Source organism: Patiria miniata, unplaced genomic scaffold, assembly GCF_015706575.1.
Source record: "Patiria miniata isolate m_02_andy unplaced genomic scaffold, ASM1570657v1 HiC_scaffold_18, whole genome shotgun sequence".
NCBI classification, from domain to species: Eukaryota; Metazoa; Echinodermata; class Asteroidea; order Valvatida; family Asterinidae; genus Patiria; species Patiria miniata.
In genome coordinates, this window is record NW_024037056.1 from 17,128,543 (window position 1) to 17,149,184 (window position 20,642).

The 20,642-nt window shown below is 39.6% G+C and overlaps 1 protein-coding gene across 1 annotated transcript; it reads right to left on the reverse strand.

The window, feature by feature from the left end:
* Window positions 1-7,764: 7,764 nt before the first annotated feature.
* LOC119724933 (transmembrane 9 superfamily member 1-like) lies at window positions 7,765-20,386 on the reverse strand. The gene is made up of 14 exons (XM_038196255.1): window positions 20,251-20,386; window positions 17,725-17,814; window positions 17,197-17,278; window positions 16,626-16,730; window positions 16,399-16,517; window positions 16,063-16,239; window positions 15,123-15,194; window positions 14,533-14,680; window positions 13,968-14,093; window positions 13,346-13,438; window positions 12,565-12,675; window positions 12,206-12,368; window positions 11,376-11,567; window positions 7,765-10,571 (listed from the first exon to the last, which is right to left on the reverse strand). The coding sequence occupies exons 1-14, from the start codon at window positions 20,350-20,352 to the stop codon at window positions 10,370-10,372; spliced, it is 1,782 nt and encodes a 593-aa protein (XP_038052183.1). The 5' UTR covers window positions 20,353-20,386; the 3' UTR covers window positions 7,765-10,369.
* Window positions 20,387-20,642: the final 256 nt, after the last annotated feature.

Sequence of the window (20,642 nt, forward strand, 5' to 3'; positions counted from 1 at the left end):
TTGAATAATTACACAGAAAGCTTGAAGTTATTATCTTTTCTTGTTTTTCTGTTACAGATAATTAAACCTTGACAGCTACCGGTTCCTGAGAATTAAACCTTGAAAATGGAACAAATCGGCCAATGTGTCAAAATTTCCACAATGTCATCTCGTTGTGTCCCAAAACTCCTTGGACCTGATCAGAAACAGACTTGGCACAACCTTTCAAGGGATTATGTTGCCATTTTTGAGTTCGTTCAATTTTTTTCGTTCGATCAAATTTTTCCATTTTATATAGCTCATCTCATTCTACCTTAGGCCACAAACTTATCAATCACCCCTCGTACATACCATCACCGTCCCACCCACCAAAAACAAACAAATAAACAAACAAACAAATCAACAAAAGTGATAGCCGTCTGCTTTCAAAAGACAGAACTATTGAAGAGTTGCAATAAAAGTCCAATTAAAAAAAAAAGAATGACTTTTAAAATAAATTCAGCTTCTTAATTGATACCCTTTGAAAACAAACTAAAATATGGAGAATAAAATAGAGAGAGTTTTTGGTGAATTCTTTGTGTTGTTACAATACATGTCCCATGGTTTCAAAATGTAATTTTAACCTGATCAAATTTTTTAGTGGTACAATACTCAAAGGAAAAATGCTAATCACTGGATTTTTTTCAAATTCCATCACTGCACTCAGACCACAAAAAGAGGACAAATGTGATGTTGTTCTGAAAAAAATTGTTTAAATATTAAAATATAAAAATTGAAGAAAAAAAACCCACTAAATATTTTTGTTCTGAAGTAAAGTGTTATTGTGCAAATCTACACTTTCTTTAGAAGATTGAGATTGCAACAAATTTAGATAAAAAAGAAAAAAAAAGAACTAAAAAAAACCCATATATTCTGAAACAAAATTTTATTCTAGCATGTCATTTTCTAATACGTTGTTTAGCAGATAAAGTTGAAAAAAGTGACAAAACGAATTCCACACAAAGGCAATTTTGATTATTTCACAGAAAATGAGCACTTTTTGGATTTTTTGTCATGATTTTAAATATGCAATTAAAGATCGAAGAAATGGGCAACAAATTTTGGTTTCTTTATTTTTGCTTCTTTGTTTTGTTTTGATTCGATTTTTGTTTTATTTCCATTGGGTCAATAAACTCTTTAGGACTCTCTACTTCAGAACAATCCTTGAGCGTTTAAAAAAAAACACCTGTAACTAGGAGTCTTGAAACTGTTAGATTATTGTCAAGTAAATTTCAGTCAGGTTGTCTCTGGCTATGAGATATTTGTTGATGTAAACAGGGGTGTGTCTCTACGGCAACTGAAAAACCGAAGGGCAATGAACCAGGATTTGAAAATGTAAGTTCAAACAAACGGACAACAACCCCTAAGAAATGAAAACAGAACAATGGAACATAATCGATGAAGTATTATCTTGCATTGGACACAAACGGTGAAAACATTCTCAGAAAAAAATGTTCTTGTGACAGATTTCATTTTACATTTTTATTGCATGAGTTGCACATCATTCAAGTTTCGGAACATTTTAATTAAAGGGAATATACAACATTTGCAAACATCAAACAACAAAACTACCAAATTATTATGAAATACCTTACTGGACTGTTTGTGAATGACAGTCTAAAGCATCTTGTAAAATCATGGCACCTGGTGTGCTATCATTTTCAAGAAAAGTGGGTCAATTTTGTATCCATTTCCAACGCTGGTCAGCCTACCAGCGTTGGAAAAACTGGCTTTTTTCCAAATACTGCTCCTAATTTACCATATTTATTTAGTCCTTATTTTGTTTGCAGTCGATTTCACACCTATGAATGGGTACAAGCCAGCTAGACTGGTTGCCAGACCTTACAATTCCCCGACGTCTATAAATTGCTGTTTCATCTTAAGTGGGGTCAGGGAGCAAGACTACAGGAACATGATTGTTTTTCTCAGTTTTTCCAGCATCTACGAACACAAAACTTCAAACAAGTCAGTGTAACAATGCTTGTTATAAATACTAACCCCCAAATTACAGCACTAAATGCTGTATAATTATTTCCTTTAAGGAGCACACCTGCATAAGAAACTAAATTTGAAGCAATTAATTTTTTCGTTGGTGGGGGAATGGGGTGACCAGTATATCCATCATCCGAGATTCAAGTGGGGGAAAACAGTCAACAAGCATGAATGAAAAAATGCAAAAATGCACATGTGACGACGTTCAGGCACGGAAGCGTCCCAATAATGCTACCAGAAGCGTCATTGTAATTTCAAAATCAGATTGGTGTACGTGTACGGTATATGTGACGATACTTACGAGGGGGGCGAGGGACAGGGGAGTGGGGGCTGTCACGATCCCGGATTTAAGTCAGAAAAAAAAATGAACAAGCTGAATGATTGAAAGCATGACAGAAGGCATTTTTGTGAAAATATTGACTTGTCGTTTCTCTGTACCTGAATGGGGTAGGAGATTGAAGTGATAAGGAGGGGTGGGGGTGTGCTGTCATGATCCCGGATGTAAGTCCGGGGAAAACTGTCAACAAGCCAGGAAGTTGGACTTCCAATCAAATGGACATGAACTCTAAACGCATTGCCCAGCTAACGGAATCTGACATGCTTTTTCTTACGGTTTAAGCATGAAAAGGGCCTGCAGCTTAACTTTGAGGCCGACCAAATAATCAAAGATTTTTGTTGGATACAATGTATGCACCACGGGCCTTTGTACAAAATGATGGTCCCATCTCTGAAATGGATAGCAAGCTTGTACAAAATTTCTGAGAAATTTTGAAGGAAGAAAAAATGAACTGAAAAGTCACTCTGGGGCATCAGTACCAAAAAGCCTTGAACCCAACCCCCCCCCCATGAATTTTAAAAAACCAGCAAAGGAAAAAAAAATCAATAAAATTTGATGACATCTCAACACCTACCGGTACAACAAAAATTACCCAATATTTCAGTACGATATTAATCATAATTGTGTTTGGCAACTTTCCACTGATCTGCAACCTCATGTAGCTGACAGGGACAGTGAAGGCCGCCCTCTGTTAGCCAAAATAGTTTAGGGAAACACAGTAAAGTTACCAGAAGTGCCTGATTTTTGGCACAGGCTGTCACAAATGAAAAGGGAAACGAGGAACCTAATAAAAACATGTTAAATTCAGAGGACACTGATCAATTTGAACCAAATATGAGGCTTATATTGCCAAAAAGCGACATGTTCATTTGAAAAACATTAATATTTTGCACGGTACCGCAATTAAACTTTTTATGAGATGGAATTTGTGTTGGGGGATGTAAATCATTAGTTTTGCCCTTTATTCCCCAACTTTCACTCGGGAGGTAACACACTAAGCATACAGTGTTTATATGTCAGTGAAGCTCAAAACCCAATATTGATTCAAATTTTATAAATTCGTTTGAATTTCAGCTTAAGCCTTAATCATGGCCAAAATAAAAATCATAAATCATCATCATTTGGACTCATTTTCAAAAAGTAGGTCAACTATTTCTCCGATTATTTGAACTAAAAAAAAAAAAAAATTGGTTTTTTTTTTCAAGTGATCTGATCGGTAAATAGATTTTTTTCTCAGTTCTTTTACACAGAAAATTCCTGTTGTTTGGAGGGCTAATCTCAGAACTTCCGACTGTATTGTGACCTAAAATTGACCGACTAGCAAAGAAAAAATAGGCACCAATACACAACTGAAGGGTATTATTCTTATTCCATTTCTGCCACTGCAATTTCTTTTTGCTCTGTCACTCCCTACTGGTGTTCGTATCGTTTAAAATTCAAAGTGACAAGAGTGTATTGTCTGTGTGTCGCTGCCGCATGTCTAGACCAAGTCAAAGGAATTAATTCAAGTTGAATGAAACAGCAAGCTTGAAGGCGAGAATGACACCTTTATGCTATTCAAAGTTGTTGGTATTGACTTTCCCTGCTTTTGTATGATGGGGAAAAACAGGACTCTTACGATAGCTTTCAGAAAATATAGAATAGCTTAGAGTAAGAAGAGAACAAAAAACCAGGATGTATCATGTTTGGCAAAGTATGGTTCTTAGGAGTAAACTGCAATAAACAATTGAAGGGTGAATTTGTGGCATTCCCAAATTAATGTAAGACAAAAGTATGCTTTTATTTCGGCTTTTGCACCTACATGTATAACACATGGAGAGTGCGGCCTAGTGGTTAGGGTTTGTGACTCATGATCAGATGGTCAGGGGTTCGAATCCAGCTGCTGGTCATATATTGTGTCCTTGGGCAAGCTACCTCATTCACACTTGCCTCTCTCCACCAAGGAGTATAAATGGGTACCGGCATTAGCTGGGGAGTAACCTGCGATGGAGTGACATCCCGCCCAGATTGACCCAATGACGGAATGACCAACGGACAGACCGCCCTTAAGCAACATACGACCAACCAAGCAACCATGCAAACATCCTGCCAACCTACCAGCTGGTTGACCAACCAACAAACCCAAGATAGAACAACTGACTAACAAACAGCACCACTGATTGACCATGAGAAGCCGACACAACAACCATGTCTTCATCTGAAAAATAAGACCATGCCACTCAAACCCATGTCATAAAAATAAGTATTTTCTTAAACAATAAGTAACACAGTAGTAGCATAGGTCTTGAGTCCAAGTGACAATATTTGGCCCAAGAATGCAGCAAACACATGCAACTGAGCTAATTCCTCCAGCAAACACAAGCCAGCCACCGGACAGATTCCGTAATTAAAAGCCTCCACTTAAGGGTCCCCAAGAAAATTCCGGAACAGCCCCGATTATTTTCACAGCATTTAGCAGGACACCTTGCAAGTGTTTTCACTGTTTGAGGTCAATATTTGTTTTGGGATGGGCAAAAACCCGCAGGCCCAAAAAAGGAAGCCGCATCAAGCCTGCAAACAATGGGGACACCCTTTCTTGCTTTACGGCTGAAATTCAAATGTTGATTCCATTTGTAAAACAACCATTAGATGAAACAAACTTTCTTTTTTTAACACTGTTAGTACATGTAAAAGGAGAAACAAAATACGCGTACACAGGGGCTTGAAATATTAGTTTAACAGTTTAGAGATTTGTTGTGTGTTCTTTTGTTTCTTTTTTGAAGAGACACCGAGATATTTGCAAAAGATGGATGAAAGTTGAAGGTGGGGGGGGGGGGGAGTGGAGACACTGTAGACATTTCCATGGGTGTCGTGTTGACGAAAACATTCTTATGGTTGCCATGACAACACCATCATCGGTTACAGCGAATGACTTACTGCTGTTGACAAGTTGAGAGAAACAAATCCAGATTTTTTTTTCTTTTTCCTTCATTTTTTTTTTTCAAAGTGCTCAGGTGCACGTCATCGTTCGTGTTTACTTCACAGACTAGACAGTAATCTTAACAAAGTGCGGTTGTTTGTAATGCGACCCCCACCGCATGGGGTCCCCTTTTGAAAAAACCAGGAACTGGGAAAGCAACATTCACGACGAATAAACATGTCATGGTTTGTGGTCATGAATTAAAGAGTTGCGCTTGACGGTTGGAAAACAAACTACCAACTTTCGGAGCGTTTGTCGAAAAAATGAAAAGGTGGTCGAAACATTATATCATGAGGTATCAAAGATATTTCTTTCAGAGTCTATATTTGTCCCTCCACACAACTACTAAACACAATTAGTACAATTACTTCTAAAGAGGAAAGTTCACTCTAATATTCCTGCGATAAAAGAGAAAATTCCTGAAGCTTTTCGCTTAATAAAGCAAAACCCTATCAATTACAAAGCCCAGCAAAAAAAAAACAGGATTAAGAAAACTTGATTTAATACTCAGTATAATGCCTAAAATGCAATCCTGCCCGAATCTTCACCAAACAGATTCTACCAAAAGGGCAAATTATTCTTTTGGTAAAACTGTTGGATGTTGCTGAATGCATGCCCTCCCCCCTCCCCCCCCCCCCAAAAAAAGTTCCTGATGCATTTTTTAAACAAAATCTTTGAAATGCATTTATTTGTTCCATTTCTAAGGGTGTTTAGACCCTTTCTTGTTTTATGCTAATTACTCAGGGGTTTTCCACCCTTTGTATGGAAGCATAGAAATGCAACAAGCAATAAAATAATTTCCAAATTCGTATCTCGCCACGACAACTTACAATTTTGCTGCAGCGAGTTATTGTCTCGCTGCAGCAACTTACTATCTTGCGCTGCAGTCGCTATCTTGCGCCGCAGTCATTCTTACTGCCGCGAGTTCAAATCTTGTGAGGAGTAACTTGTTACGGTACTTGCCGCAGCGCGACACCAATTTGTAAATTTGTTATGGCTTGTGGCCCCTCTGGGATTCCGTACCCCTACATTTTCTCCATATTCAGGATATTTGTATTCTTTAGGAATCCAGGTCAATCTGGGTCTGTGTACTCTTTCAGGAACATTCAAGCCTACGAAATGAGGCCAAATTTTGAACTATTTCCATCTGGTTTCGGCATTAAAGCTACCATAATTCTTTTTGAGCCTGGGACGAAATCAAGGATGGAGACAAGGAAAGATTTAGAAATCCCTTTGGACTCCTCAACCGGCCCCACATTCAAGCAGCTAAGCCCCGCCCACTTCAATATCAACACCCCACCCCCCACCCCACGACAAAATATCATATTTTGGTTTCACACCGCCCTCGGGCTACATGTCTGGCAATTTCGCCAGCAACAGATATGATTGAGTGGGCGCAAAATTCTTCTGCCAGAAATCAAATACGGACAAAAAACGGCCACCAAGAGCCTTGATAAGATCCAACTGTCCTCATTTTTAATAAAAAATAGTCGAAAATAACCCGGTAACCAGGCTGCCTCGTTTGATTGGGAGAAACTGGTAACCACAACACATGACTGAAGTGAGGGTATTATTTTTCGGTCGGATATGAAAACGGCAAAACCAACTAGTCTTTTCAACAACAACAAAAAAAGAAAAAAAAGAAGAAGTAGAAAACAAACTAGAACTGGAACATGAGCTTTGTGCCAGAAAACGTGTCGGTAACCCGACACGAAAGGATATAGGGAGTAGTATTGACATAAGAGGATAAGTTATTGTGTGTTGATTACATTCGAACCAAAAGCTGACCAAGTGACTTGACAGAATATCTGCTGGCTTTCAACACCCGTCTAACCCTGCTCCACTTCAAAACGAACTGACGACAATAAGAGTTATAAACATTCATGGAATCGTTTATCACAGCCTTTAAAAAAAAATACTCTCTGTACTGCTCGAGCACTCAACAATTTTATGGTTTACTGCCACATACTAAAGGCCAATTGACACTTGTGCGACTTTTGCGTGCGACAAATTTTTATAAATACATACAAACAAAATGAGTCTGTTTACATTTTACGCGACAAAGTCGTGCAGCTTATCGCGCGACTTTTTAAATCAAATTTGAAGTGATTTTGTCGCGCAACACAAAATGCAGCATACGTATTTCACATAGACCCTGCACCTGAAAAGAGATTATTCGTAAAAGATCGTGCGACATATCGCGTATTCGCTCACACAACAGCATCTACGACATTGCTGTGCGACAAAGTCGTTGCGACAAAATCGCACATGTATAGGCCTTAAGGCTGTCATGTTATTGTTTAAATGGTTGAACTTTGAACGTTCAAATTGTCTTATAAGCAAAAAATATAAAACAACATAAAATCTGGCACAAATGTAGACTTTTGGTAGCTATGGTAACCAAGGGGCTTGTTTTTTTGGTAGTATCATCAATAATCTCAAAAAGAAAAACAGACAGTTTAGGAATGAAATTCCGTTCGGTTTTATTTTCAACTACAAAGACTCTGTTGAGTTTTATCACATGCAGTAGAATATTAATCTTTATAATACAAGGCTTCGCGAGATTAAATTACAGCTGAGAAACGCATTACAAATACAATACATACATTTCTTTGAAGAGCAATTTCAATATCCGCCAAACTCAGAGTATTTAAACGGAATATACAACATTTGCAAACATCAAACAACAAAACTACCAAATTATCACGAAAAAGCTTACTGGACTGTTAGTGAATGACAGTCTAAAGCATCCTCTAAAATTATGGCACCTGGTGTGCTGACATTTTCAAGAAAAGTGGTGTTTGAAAAAAACTGGCCTTTTTCGAATACTACTCCCAATATATCAGATTTAGTTAGTTTGCATTTTCTTTGCAATCGATTACACACCTGTGAACTGGTACAAGCCAGCTAGGCTGATTCCCTGACAATACAATTCCCTGACGTCTTTAAATTGCTCGGTTTCATCTTAAGTTGGGTAAGGGAACCAGACTTGTTTTTCACATGCTTGTTTTTCTTGGTGTTTCCAGCATCTACAAACCCAAAACTTCAAACAAGTCAGTGTAACAATATTTGCTATAAAATACTACCCCCCCATTCCAACAATTTCTGATAATTACAGCAAAAGCAACTGTTGTATATTCCCTTTAATTCTGCTGCCGACATAGCTTGACGTCCACACATATCCCACCACAAGCCTTCCACAAAACTGCTGAAGGTATTCACCATTGACCATTGACTCATAACTTGTCATACGGCCAGGCTACTTATGGATTTTTTTCGTTCAAGATTTTATTCTGCCCTCTCACCAGTAATCGTACTTCAAAATAAATATTCCAGCTACGTGGAACCTTATCAAAATAATGAACGCATACTACATACATATCTACACAGTCAATGAAGTAAAATCAAGAAAATATGGGTAAAGTGACAAAAATAATAATATTTTTGCTATTGAGCAAAAAAAAACACCTAAAAATAAACAAATATCAATTTCTACGGCCAGAAATTTCAGATTTCGTCATGTCCGTGCAGCAAGGTTGTATGTCCTAAAATGGCGTGTGACGTCAAATTCAAGTTTTCAATATCGAAAGGTCTCGCTTAAAGTAACCCAGATGTACACACAAAGTCAATGGATGTCGCGATACGCAATTTACGACCTTGTTGCACTGACGCGACAATTTCTTCCTCAAAGTTTAATCTGGCCATAATTTTTCCAGCGTTCGGCCCATTTTCTCAAACTTGATCATGACATTAAATTGATGTAAATTGCATTTATATTAAGTTTATAACCAAACGATGCACACTTTTAATGTATAGATATTTACAGTTGTGTGTGATTTCCTCCAAGTTCTTATTTTTTATTTTCACATAGTTGTACATTTTGCTGTTATACAGAGTAAAGTCAGAGTAATTTTTGTTTTTATTAAAATGAGTACAAAGATTTTTTTGTGGCCGTTTATATTTTCATTAATACACACTACGCAACACTGCAGAAAACTGCAGAAGTACTTAGCGATGGAGGCATATTCGTTTACGATAATCGCAAAAAATTTGGTTGAAATTTAAACTATCGAGACAGGAAAACCTCTGAAACTGACCAAACACACAGAGAGTTTGAAAAGAGTTCAATCAAAATTTATCACCAACGTTGTTCTTAGAGAAGTATTACATATTGACGTCAACATTACGAATAATTTGAATGCAATTTAACCACCCCCCCCCCAAAAAAAGTCCCAAAACACAAAACAAACAAAAAGCAGGCATTATTGTATAGATGTTAATGTCAACAATTCCTCACAGAACAAACAAAACTATAAACCGTGAAACAATGACAAAACAGGAACTGATGATTAAAAAAATAGTAGTGCAACTTCACACTTAGTCTAAAAAAAAATTTCAATGAAAATTTTGACTGCACAAAAAATGAAACCCTCTTGAAATGCATTTTAAGTAATTATAATTTCAAAAACCTCTATCACCGACCCCAACGGACCACAGATTCTTTCAATTGACAAAGAGATTTGGAAAAGATTTTGTAAGATCAGAAAGTGGAGCTTGTCTTTAAATAGGTTTTTTTTTGCTGCTATCGGTAGGTAGGATTGTGCTGAATATACTGGTATCCGAATATTCAACATTAATCACAGCTGTCGTGAGCTGTAAGCACAAAGCACTCTCAGGCATAAAAACTAAAAGACTATAAACACAACGACAATCCCTGCCCTCGCGAGTACCTATTTTACTCCTGGGAAGGGAGAAGCATTAGTGTAAAGTGCCTTGCCCAGGGACACACGCACACAACCCAGGCTGGACTCAACAACTGCAGTCTACAGAATCACCCACATGATTTTGAGTTTGACTTTCTGGACTTTCTTTCGCGACGCAAGAGAAGAAGCTTTCCCATTTAGTCTCGTACGATTTTTACACAATGCTGAATAAATGAGAAATTCTGTGAAACACCCAAGTTCATGCTCTGTAATTAAAGGCTCATACATGTAATATATAATTCCACCAAAAACAAAAATAGACTAACAGAGAAAAGGAATTCCAAGGCAGCTTGCCCGACCCTAATCCATCTTCAAGTTCCTGTATATATACCGGATGAATTTCAGCGACGCGAAAAACGAGACAGTGCCCAGCATGAGGAAGAAGACGTAGCACGCGAGAAACGTGAAGCCGAAAAACTCCACGGTCTGCAGAATGCCCGTCATGCTGGAGCGCTTGACGAAGTAGAAAATCGCGTAGATAAAGACAAAAATACCCGTGGATCTACGGACAAAAATCAAAAGATGGATGGGATGGGTGACAGGTTAGTTCAACAAATGAAATGATCAAAATTGTGCGAAATATGGGCATTAAGGGAACATCTCAAACGTGGAACGTTCCAAGCGTTCTGACTTTTGAGACTTTCCCTAAACTACACAAGAGTGCTTCAAAAAATAAATTTGAGCAGCAGGGCAAAATTTCAGGGAGCTTGTTAGCCAAATTTATTTTCTCGACAACAAAACTTGCTAAGCCAAAAATGGCGAGGTACCAGGCAGAATATGCAGCACATGGCGTTTTGGCTGGTGACCCAATTCAACTTAGGCTAAAAAAAACACCGTAAATATTTTGACAATAACTAAGGTAAGTTTTAATCACTTTTTATTGCCATTTTTTGGAATAGCTTTCGTAGTGCAATGGAAATAGTTCAGGCTGAAATTCGCAAATAATTGAATACCCCATTCAATCAGCACCAAAAAAAATTAGCAAAAAAAAAATGTTGGAATATTTGTTTATACTCCATGAAATTTCACCCTTGGTTGTTAATAAAGCCGGCTTGAACAGTTTGGCATCTTGTCTACAATTGCTTAAGTTTTAAATTTGCACAAATCTCCTGACACTTTTAAGAAAGACAAACACGAACTATATTATAAGCAAGATGTTGAAAGTTGAGATTTGAAATTTTGAGGTCGTCAGATAAGTCTATAAAAAAAAATGTCAAGCATTTGCTCATAATTATGTACGACAAGAGGCCTGACTGTTCAAGGATAAGCAGCATAACATGCAAAGGAAATAGGGAACCAGACTTACCCAGCGCTGAAGATGGAGCGCCACCACCAGCGGTAATCCTCATTGGACAGCTGAAAGTAGGTCAGCGCGACTGAGATGCACGCAGTCACGCTCAGTAGGATGCCGTAGACCACGAAGAGAATGCCGTACAAGGTGTACATCTCCCGGCCCCAGACCGTGGCAAAGATGTAGTACAGCTCCACAGAGATAGCACTATTTGATGCCAAAAAAAGGAATCAAAAATTACAATGCAAAACTGACTAGGTTCAATCTGATCGTCTTATGATGACGTCATTTATATAGACCGCTGGGGAATTTCATTAACTACATTTTGATACCATGTTTGCTACCTAAGACTGTAAATCGTCCAACGTTGACAACGGTTTATGAAAAATGATGCAGTTTGAAATATTACAAATTTGAAGAGTACGCGCGTGGAAATTGCAGCATGACAATGTTACACTGCCCGAAACAAATGGCAGGGAATATCGATCGCATGCTGCTTGTATGCATGGAAGCACGCGAAACGCTTTGTTCGGGCACTGTGGTTACACTTAGCTATTTCTCTTCGAGTAATCTTTAAATTTGCAACTTTTCAAACAGCATCATTTTTCACAAACCGTTGTCAATCTCGGACGAGTTATAGTCTTTGTTAGCAAACAGGGTATCAAAATGTAGCTAACAACACTCGCCAAAGGTCTATATAAATGACGTCATCATAACACAATCAGAATCAAAATTATTCAAAACTCAAGCCCTACTTTTGAACAACGCAGATTACGTAACAGAACCCTGAAACGTCAGCATGAACCCAGTTTATTTGGATGGGAAGACAGAGCCGAAAAATTTACCTGAAGGGGAGAAAGCCACCAACAAGGCAGTGCATGAGTCCTGAACGGAACCAGGGAACGGACGGGATCTCTCGGGCGATGTTCTTGGTCCTGCAAGGAGCGTCGAAGGAGTCCGACATGTTCTTGCCAAATATGCCTCCGGTCACTGTCAGTGGATAGCCAACTGGATGCGTAACAAGAAAAGACGTTTCATTGGATTGGAAAAATTCAGTATCATTTCCAATACAATGTTGCTCAATCTGTCTGTGGTATCTATGAACATTCACTGAATATCAGACAGTCTGTTTGTAGAGTTTAATTTAACGTTGAGGTATGTCATTCCAACTTGGGCCGTTCTTACTTGGGCGCTGATCACTCACCCAATATCCAGATGCACAGGAGCAGCAGAATGGTGGTGAAGGGCAGGGCTTGAGTGGAATCGTTGTACCAGGCGACCGAGTTCACCACGCTCCAGATCAGAAAGAACGGCACTGCAAAAAAGAAAGGGATCAACAATCAAAAATAAATATTCTGATAGAGAATGAGGCACAACTGAAAATAAACTGATTCTGCGATAGCCATTTTGTGAGGTAGAACCAGGCGATACGTACACAGCTATATAATAATTTTTTTCCCCACGTTTTGGAGAGCAGTGGGATAGCTCAGTCGATACAGGGTCTTGATTTTGCACCGCGAGGTTGCAGGTTCGAAACACCGTTTTGTACCTGAAAATTGTTTCTTTTTTAACCTAAGGCTTCGGGAATTTTTTTTTTAATGGAAATAAAGTCCAAATTTCATTACGTTCGAATCAATTTTTTTTTTTCAAATTTTTTATTTTCTATTTATGTTTTTAGAAAAGTAAAGTCCAAAACGCCATAGCGTACACCCATATGCGGATGTCGTTTAGGAGACAAAAAAATCGCAACCATGATCGCTTCAATCGGGCTCAGGAAGTGTGCATCTAATCTTAAACACAGTCATCATGTAGTCAGCTCCAATCTGAAATACACATAGAGCAGCCATATTGGAAAGCCCAAAAAGAGCAAGCAGCGGCTTCACTTCTTTGTGTACAGCAAAGGACCCACGCACTATCCAGATAATACAAAGATATGTGATTTACATCTCCAATGCCAGCTTTTCTGAAGTATTTTTCCATCTTACCCGTGAACAGGGATGACGTCAGGACAATGTTCCAGACCCAGTTCTCCCCACCCAGCTTCTTGTAGAAGGTACTGGACACATACCCTGACACACCTGGTGACGGACAGGGAAAGAATCAAGCATTCAAGCACAGCAACTGGGAAAGTCTAACGGTTGAGACATACAAAGTTTCAAGCAAAGCGAAATGTTTAAGGTCTAAATATTCAATTAATTCAGCAGGGCTTTTGACCTATCGCCGTTTGCGAGTTAGCCACGCCCCTTAGACAACCCTATGGAATTTGTGTACACTCAGTTTTGTTTGTCTTAGATTTTGCGGGTTCCGCGTCCATTTGTATATCATGTAATTGGACAATATTTCACAAGCTGCGTTGACGCGATTCTACTGCGTTAGGTCAAATCACTGGAAGTCTTCTCACGTATCTGGTCTACACAATGTGCCAAATTTAGCCCATTCATTGGTGTTACAGGGTAATCCTATACAACAGCACTGCCCGGCACTCTTCACCAGTCTACGACCAGTCTAAATCACAAGTGACAGCCAGTCAGTCAGTCGGTGGAGAGGTACAAAGCAGCACTAGGCTGGCCCCTGTGTCCAGGAAAAAGGAATGATCTCAATACTCACATGAAGTCAGGGCATACAACAAGATGGCCGCCGTGTTCATGGAGCCATGCTTGTGGACGTTAAACATTCCCAGTAGAGCCATGATGATGATTGCTGTGGCTAGGGTCAGGAACTGGGAGCCCACACCTGGTAGAAAAAACCAAAAAACGACGATTCAATGTACAAAACGGAGTCAAGTCAGTATTTAAACATCCAAAAAAACTTACTCTTGAAAGCCCTTAAAAGTTCTACTTAATCCTGATTTTGTCCTCCGAAGTCCTACTTTTTTTTTACTTTTTTTTTTTGGATCCTACTTTTTCACCTGGGTCTGCTTGAAAGCCTTTGCAACTTGTGATCAGAGGGTCAGGGGTTTGAATCCAGCTGCTAGCTATATTTTGTGTCCTTGGGCAAGCCATTTTACACCAACTTGCCTCTCTCCAACTAGGAGAATAAGTTGAGGAGTAGACTGCGATGGCCTGGCATTAAGTCTAGGGATGGAAATGTTCTACAGTCATTTCATGCCAAGGAAACTGGAGATAAACGCCGTTCTGATGAGCCATATTGGCTCGGGACAGACTTTACTCACCGAGCATGGCGCAGAGTAGGCTCCTCTGCGGAGGGAACCTGAAGACGTCCGTGTGGATGATCTTCCATCCGTTCTCCTCCTGATCCATCTCATCGGTGTCATCGTCGTCAAGATTGTAACGGGCAAAGTCGTTCTTCAAGACGCGCATCTGCAAAACAGGGACAAGCAATGTGAAATAAGGAATTCTGTCCAATGATTGAAAGAAAAGAAAGGAATCAAAGCGACTGGAGAGAGATTTGAACCTGCAACCTCCCAGCACCAACAGTCACCAATTCATAGCGTTTTAATCAAGTCCATCACAAGTCCGGTCAAAAGTAACTCACCGGTCCAGTCACAAGTAATGAGGCTGAACATGGAAGGAAAAAAAAAACGCGTTTGCCACAGTTTATTTGAATATTTTTATGACTTGTGGGGTCACGTGTAACGTCACGATGCTAGCAACATTAATTATGCTGCAACTCGAAAATGAAAATCACAGTTCGCTCAAAGAGGATGCGGCATTTTCTTACACAATTTCAAATAAACTACAAAAGGGAAACACTGATTTTGTAAGAGTCGGGGCACGTGCGACTTATGATGGCGTTGCTTACCAGGATGATTAGTACGAATCCGAGCAGCAGGAACACGAGCACCATGGAGTTGATGATGGACAGCCAATGCACCTGCAAGAAAACATGCGACTCATTAGCACTGAAATGAACACGTCATGACCCATTCGTCAAAACTGGTCTTTTTCTCCAATTTGTTTTGCGTCAGCTGCAAGGTCGCCTACTTCGATTCGGTCTCCGTCCTCGATTCATCGATGGTGTTGCACGTGTGTGTCCTCGATTTACACCATAAACACGCAGTGTGTATTTGCCTGCAATCGGGGACCCCTTTTGTCCCTCTTCTGTTTGTACTTCAACTTTTTAGGAAGACCTCCCATATGTTTTGTACACGATCGGAGATTGGGGACCTCTTGGGAATTGGGGACCCTATTGTCCTCTATTGTTCAATGTCCTCTATTGAATGCAGACACAAACTCACACGCACACACCAACAGACAGAAGGAGTACAAGATCGCAATATCCCTATGTCTGGCTTGAAAGCCAGGGAGATAAAAAGAGCTTAGGGAGTTAGGGTTAAGCTTAAAGACGTTACACCTATCGTTTCGGTTTTGCGGTAACACCATGTGGTAATAACTACTGCTTAGAAGATATTAGTTCTGAGAAGAACTTGTCCTGCTTATTATCAACTTGCTAAGTAGTTTTTTTGTTCTGTTTAGAACAGTCCTGCTGTAAGTTCTAAACGAACTTGTCTTTGGTCTCAACGTTTCAACGGACTGTTCTAAACAGAACAAAAAACTACTTAGCAAGTTGATAATAAGCAGGACAAGTTCTTCTCAGAACTAATATCTTCTAAGCAGTAGTTATTACCACATGGTGTTACCGCAAAACCGAAACGATACCGATACCCCACCATGCAAAGCCTCAAATCTTATGACGTTACACCTATTCTATATTTCAGACATGGTAAAGTCGCTAATGTTACCTCTAGGGTTCTGGGGAAGAAACTGCTGCTCTTGAGCAGTCTCAGGTGACGCTGGTTGTATGCCATCTTGGTCTCCTGCCAAACCACGGAGTAGGTGAACTGAACCTCCAACGGCGCAACGACGTCGTCAAGATTCAACGGCATTCGGTCCCGCGTCGTGATGTTGGCGTACACAATCTGAAATACAGGAAAACTTTCGAGCTTAGTACAAAGAAGACTGACTGTATTTGCTTTTAGTAAATTGTGATGTGTTGTTAAAAACAGACTCTTTGAGGCAGTTTGACAAAAACATTTTTTAAAGGTAGCTTTTATCAACTGTGAGTCTTGTAATCTCACCTGGTCCTTATTGTATTCAATATAGAAGGTATGATGATGCCACAGGAACAATTTGTGAGTGTGCGGGATGAAGCCGCCCTCCTCAAAATGGCCGACAAAACCTCGTAGCGGGATATTATCTGCAATAGGAACAGTTAAAGGAAACAGAGAAAAGAAAAGTTTTGCTGATAAATAGTGTTGTGTGAAATTTCGGAATCGACTTACAACTCAAAGACAAAAACTCTTACCCATGACAAACTCAAAGTAATAGAGATCCTCAATAGCTTCCTTGATCTGTTTGAGGTCGGCGTCTTTCAGCGTCACAATGCACAGCTCTTTGTTCAGTTCATTCTCTGGAAAAAAAATTCCAAAAAATAAAATGATTACAAACATAACAGCCTCGAAAAGATGACCAAATTTAAAGTTGGTTCGGCAACATTGACCCTCAAATCATGAAGTTGGGACACAGAGACAAAGCTGGAACAAAGCTGCGGATTGACAAATGGCCCATCCGCCATTCAAGAACTTCAGATCATGAAGTTGGGATCAAGAGCTAACATGGCTAAAGCTGAAAACAAAGCCACGATTTGACAAAAGGCCCATCCGACCAACCCATACACTTAGTTTGAAATTGAAACCCCAAATAATTCTTTAAATATTCCGCTTAGTGAAAACCATTTGTATTGTTTTTATCATCATGACCTTGACCTTTGACCCTTTAGTCCACACTCAAAAGGCTCCTGGGGGATATCAAGACCCAAGGACTTACCAAGTTTCAAATTGTAATGCTAACGCTCCCCAAGCATGTGTTTTACTTACCTTTGAATTTGACGTCATACAAAGAGACCGCCATTCTGTCTCCGTCCAGAATTTCTCCTAGTGTCAAGCTCCGTGTTTCAACCTGAAATGAACAAAAATTAGAAGAACAACATTAATTTCATCAACTTTAGTCAACCAAAACATTGTAATTTTGGACGTGTAAGTCAAAATATAATTGCAGCAGAATGATCTGAAAACATGTTTTTGATACTAAACGTCTCTGGGTCAATGACATAGCATCATTGTCAGGCGTGCAACTTGGAAAATTTTAGGAAAAACGAGGAAACTCCAAACCACACAAGACTTTGTACAGTGTTTTTCAATTTGTAATGGCATTCATGAAAAGTGAAAAACGAGGAAATCTGTGGATCCGAGGAAAACTTGCATGATTGCATTGTCATCACTAAGCATCAATGTTAAACAGGGCTTTGACATGTCGGAAACTCCTCAATATCTGAACATCATTTGTTAAGATTGAGTTTTGTGATGTTGTTAATTGATACAAAGATTTAAATATAAATGTTTTACCTTTTCCGGTCGACACACAGGCAACTGGTAGTAATGGTAGGTCTCATGAGGATTGAAATACGGGCCGACTTTATTTACATACACTGTCACCTACAAACAAACCGAACATCAGGAAAAACTGTAGCATTGGTTCAATTCATTTAGGATGAAAAAATGACAACAGAATATCACACACATTTAAACAAAACCAATGGCATTTAGTTACTTTAAGGACCCCATTCCTATTAAGACTAGAATGGAAACACATTCTGATGTTTTGAACCCCCATCTGCTGGCGAAAGAAACTTTATGTTTTTCTTTCTGATTCATTGCTCTGAATAGACCATTATCGCATTGCAGCCATCTTGATTTTTTCCCCATTCAAATCAACGTAACCAAAGTGAGGCTGGAAGGAAAAATAGTCTGGCACCTGTTTCAAGTTTTTGCACAAAAAACATTGTCGTTCTGATTTTGGGTCAACTCGTACCCGAGTTAACTCGTACCCGAGTCAACTCGTACTCTAGTCAACTCGTACCCGAGTCAACTCGTACCCAAGTTAACTCGTACCCGAGTTAACTCGTACCCAGGTTAGCTCGTACCCGAGTCAACTCGTACCCGGGTCAACTCGCACCCAGGTCAACTCGTACTCCCCTCCTTTTTTAGTTTGGAAGTACGGATGGATGGTTAACAAAACTTCCGATTTTACCCTCAAAAACGGCGACTGAGAAATAGTAGTTACGCCGCCAGAAATACAAATATTGAAAAGGGAAAATGTACCGTTCATCGGCAAGGGCTTCATCGCGAACGGACGGGTACCGCGCGGAGAACATTTTCAAAACGGCATCAGTGTGGTACTCGCGAGTCGACGGAGCCCTCGCTGATAAACGGTAAATTTCACTTTTCATCCAGATCATCAGATGTGTTATTTTAAAATTTGTGTAGTATTTTCTCTTAGTAATGATGTTTTCTCTTTCTTTTTTCAGAGACCCTGGATCACTGAGATTGCGGAGTGACAGTGCGAACTGCTACGTCTTTTTTTTGTTCGGTCGAACGTGTTTTAAGGGCATAGTTTTCTTTTAACGAATTTAGTATTTAAGACCTCTTTTTTTTTTTAAGAAAGCTGCTATTAAAAAATGAATTTTGTAATGTAAAAGTAATATTTTTCAACGTTCACTCACTCCATTTTTGGCATCATTTATTGAATAAAAACTGCACATGGCACAAATCTCTTTGGGAAGATTGGGGGCCCTGAAAGTACAAATCTGAAGAGAAAATATATTACAGGAAACTTAAAAGAGTCACACGGACATCGTTATTTAATTTATAATGATTCTTTAATATGTTGGTCATTTTTTGTACAATTAGTTCGGTAAATGTAAAAAAAATCTTGTGCAGCTTAAATAAAGTTTCTGCGATAAGTTCAACTAGAATATTATTTTGGTAACAGAAATGTAGGATTTTTAATTATTTGTTTACATTTGAGGCATCAAGGAAGTAAACACGATAAAGGAAAATGGTGGCTCGTTTCATTCAGAGATGCTCTTTCTATAAGTTTTAGGGGACCAATTTGTTAGTTGATCCTTGGGTGTGAAAGATTGTTTGACATTAGCAAATTGTACTTCAAGTGCAAGAGAAAGTTTTATTATCTTAAACAAAACTGAGCTAATCGGCCTGGCAAAAACGATGTCACCGTGCACGGTACGACCACGTTGGCCGATGAGTGCGCGCACAGGCCCGGCAAAAACGATGTCACCGTGCACGGTACGACCACGTGGACCGGCGAGTGCGCGCACGGGCCCGGCAAAAACGATGTCACCGTGCACGGTACGACCACGTTGGCCGATGAGTGCGCGCACAGGCCCGGCACAAACGATGTCACCGTGCACGGACAACCGGCCATATCCCTCCGATCTTCCGTTCGTTTCACTGATTTTCTTTTCGAAAATAGGCAACTATTTTGAGCTGCGGGTACGAGTTGACTCGGGTACGAGTCAACTCGGGTACGACTTGACTCGGGTACGAGTTGACTGGGGTACGACTTGACTCGGGTACGACCTAACTCGGGTACGACTTGACTTGGGTGTCAATTTTGGGGTACGAGTTGACTCGGGTACGAGTTAACTCGGGTACGAGTTGACCCATTTCCGTCACTCACTATTGTTAAAAAGGGTAAAAACGCCCCCCCCCCCAAAAAAAAAAAGAAAATCAAAGTTGAAACAAACAAACAAAACAACAATGAATTTCTTCCAATTCCATAATGAATTATGAGATGGGCAGGCACTGCGTCTTTAACTGACCTATGTAAGGTTTCTTTCAAATTGGGGTAGGCTCTGAGGGAAAGTGACGTGGGGCGAAGTGACACCGGCGATGTAGCGCAGGCGGGCCTGGAGTGGAATCATGGGGCGAAGTTGAAATGGGCGCTGCCAAGTTTGCAAGCTTGCCAACGCATCATCGGACTTTTTACACCCCAATAAACAATACGAAATCTACCCTAAATTCGAACACTATCCTACAGTTAAATTCTGAGTACCCAGGTTATTTCTCTACCTTTTCGCCGTCTTTATATTGGTTGCCCGATGCTTCACAGGAGGCCAAAAAAGCGAATAAAATCGCCAGCAAAATCGTGGATGCCACCTGGACGGACGCCATATTGCTTCATGAATAAGGCGTGAAATGACGAGAAATTACGGGTTGGTGCGAGAATAAAAACAAATCTAGTCTGGTACCTTGGCCTTGCAGTTAAATCGTGCACATATGAATATATTGAAAGGATACTAGTCCTCATATTATTGGATTTTGATGTCAACAGAGGGCGCTCTACATCCGAGAGGAAGCTGAACGAACATCTGAAGACCAGAGGCAGCTGTTGTTTTGTTGTGTCGTTTTATTTAATTCAGTGAATCGGTATAAAATATTAGTAATTTTCTGTAAGATAAAGG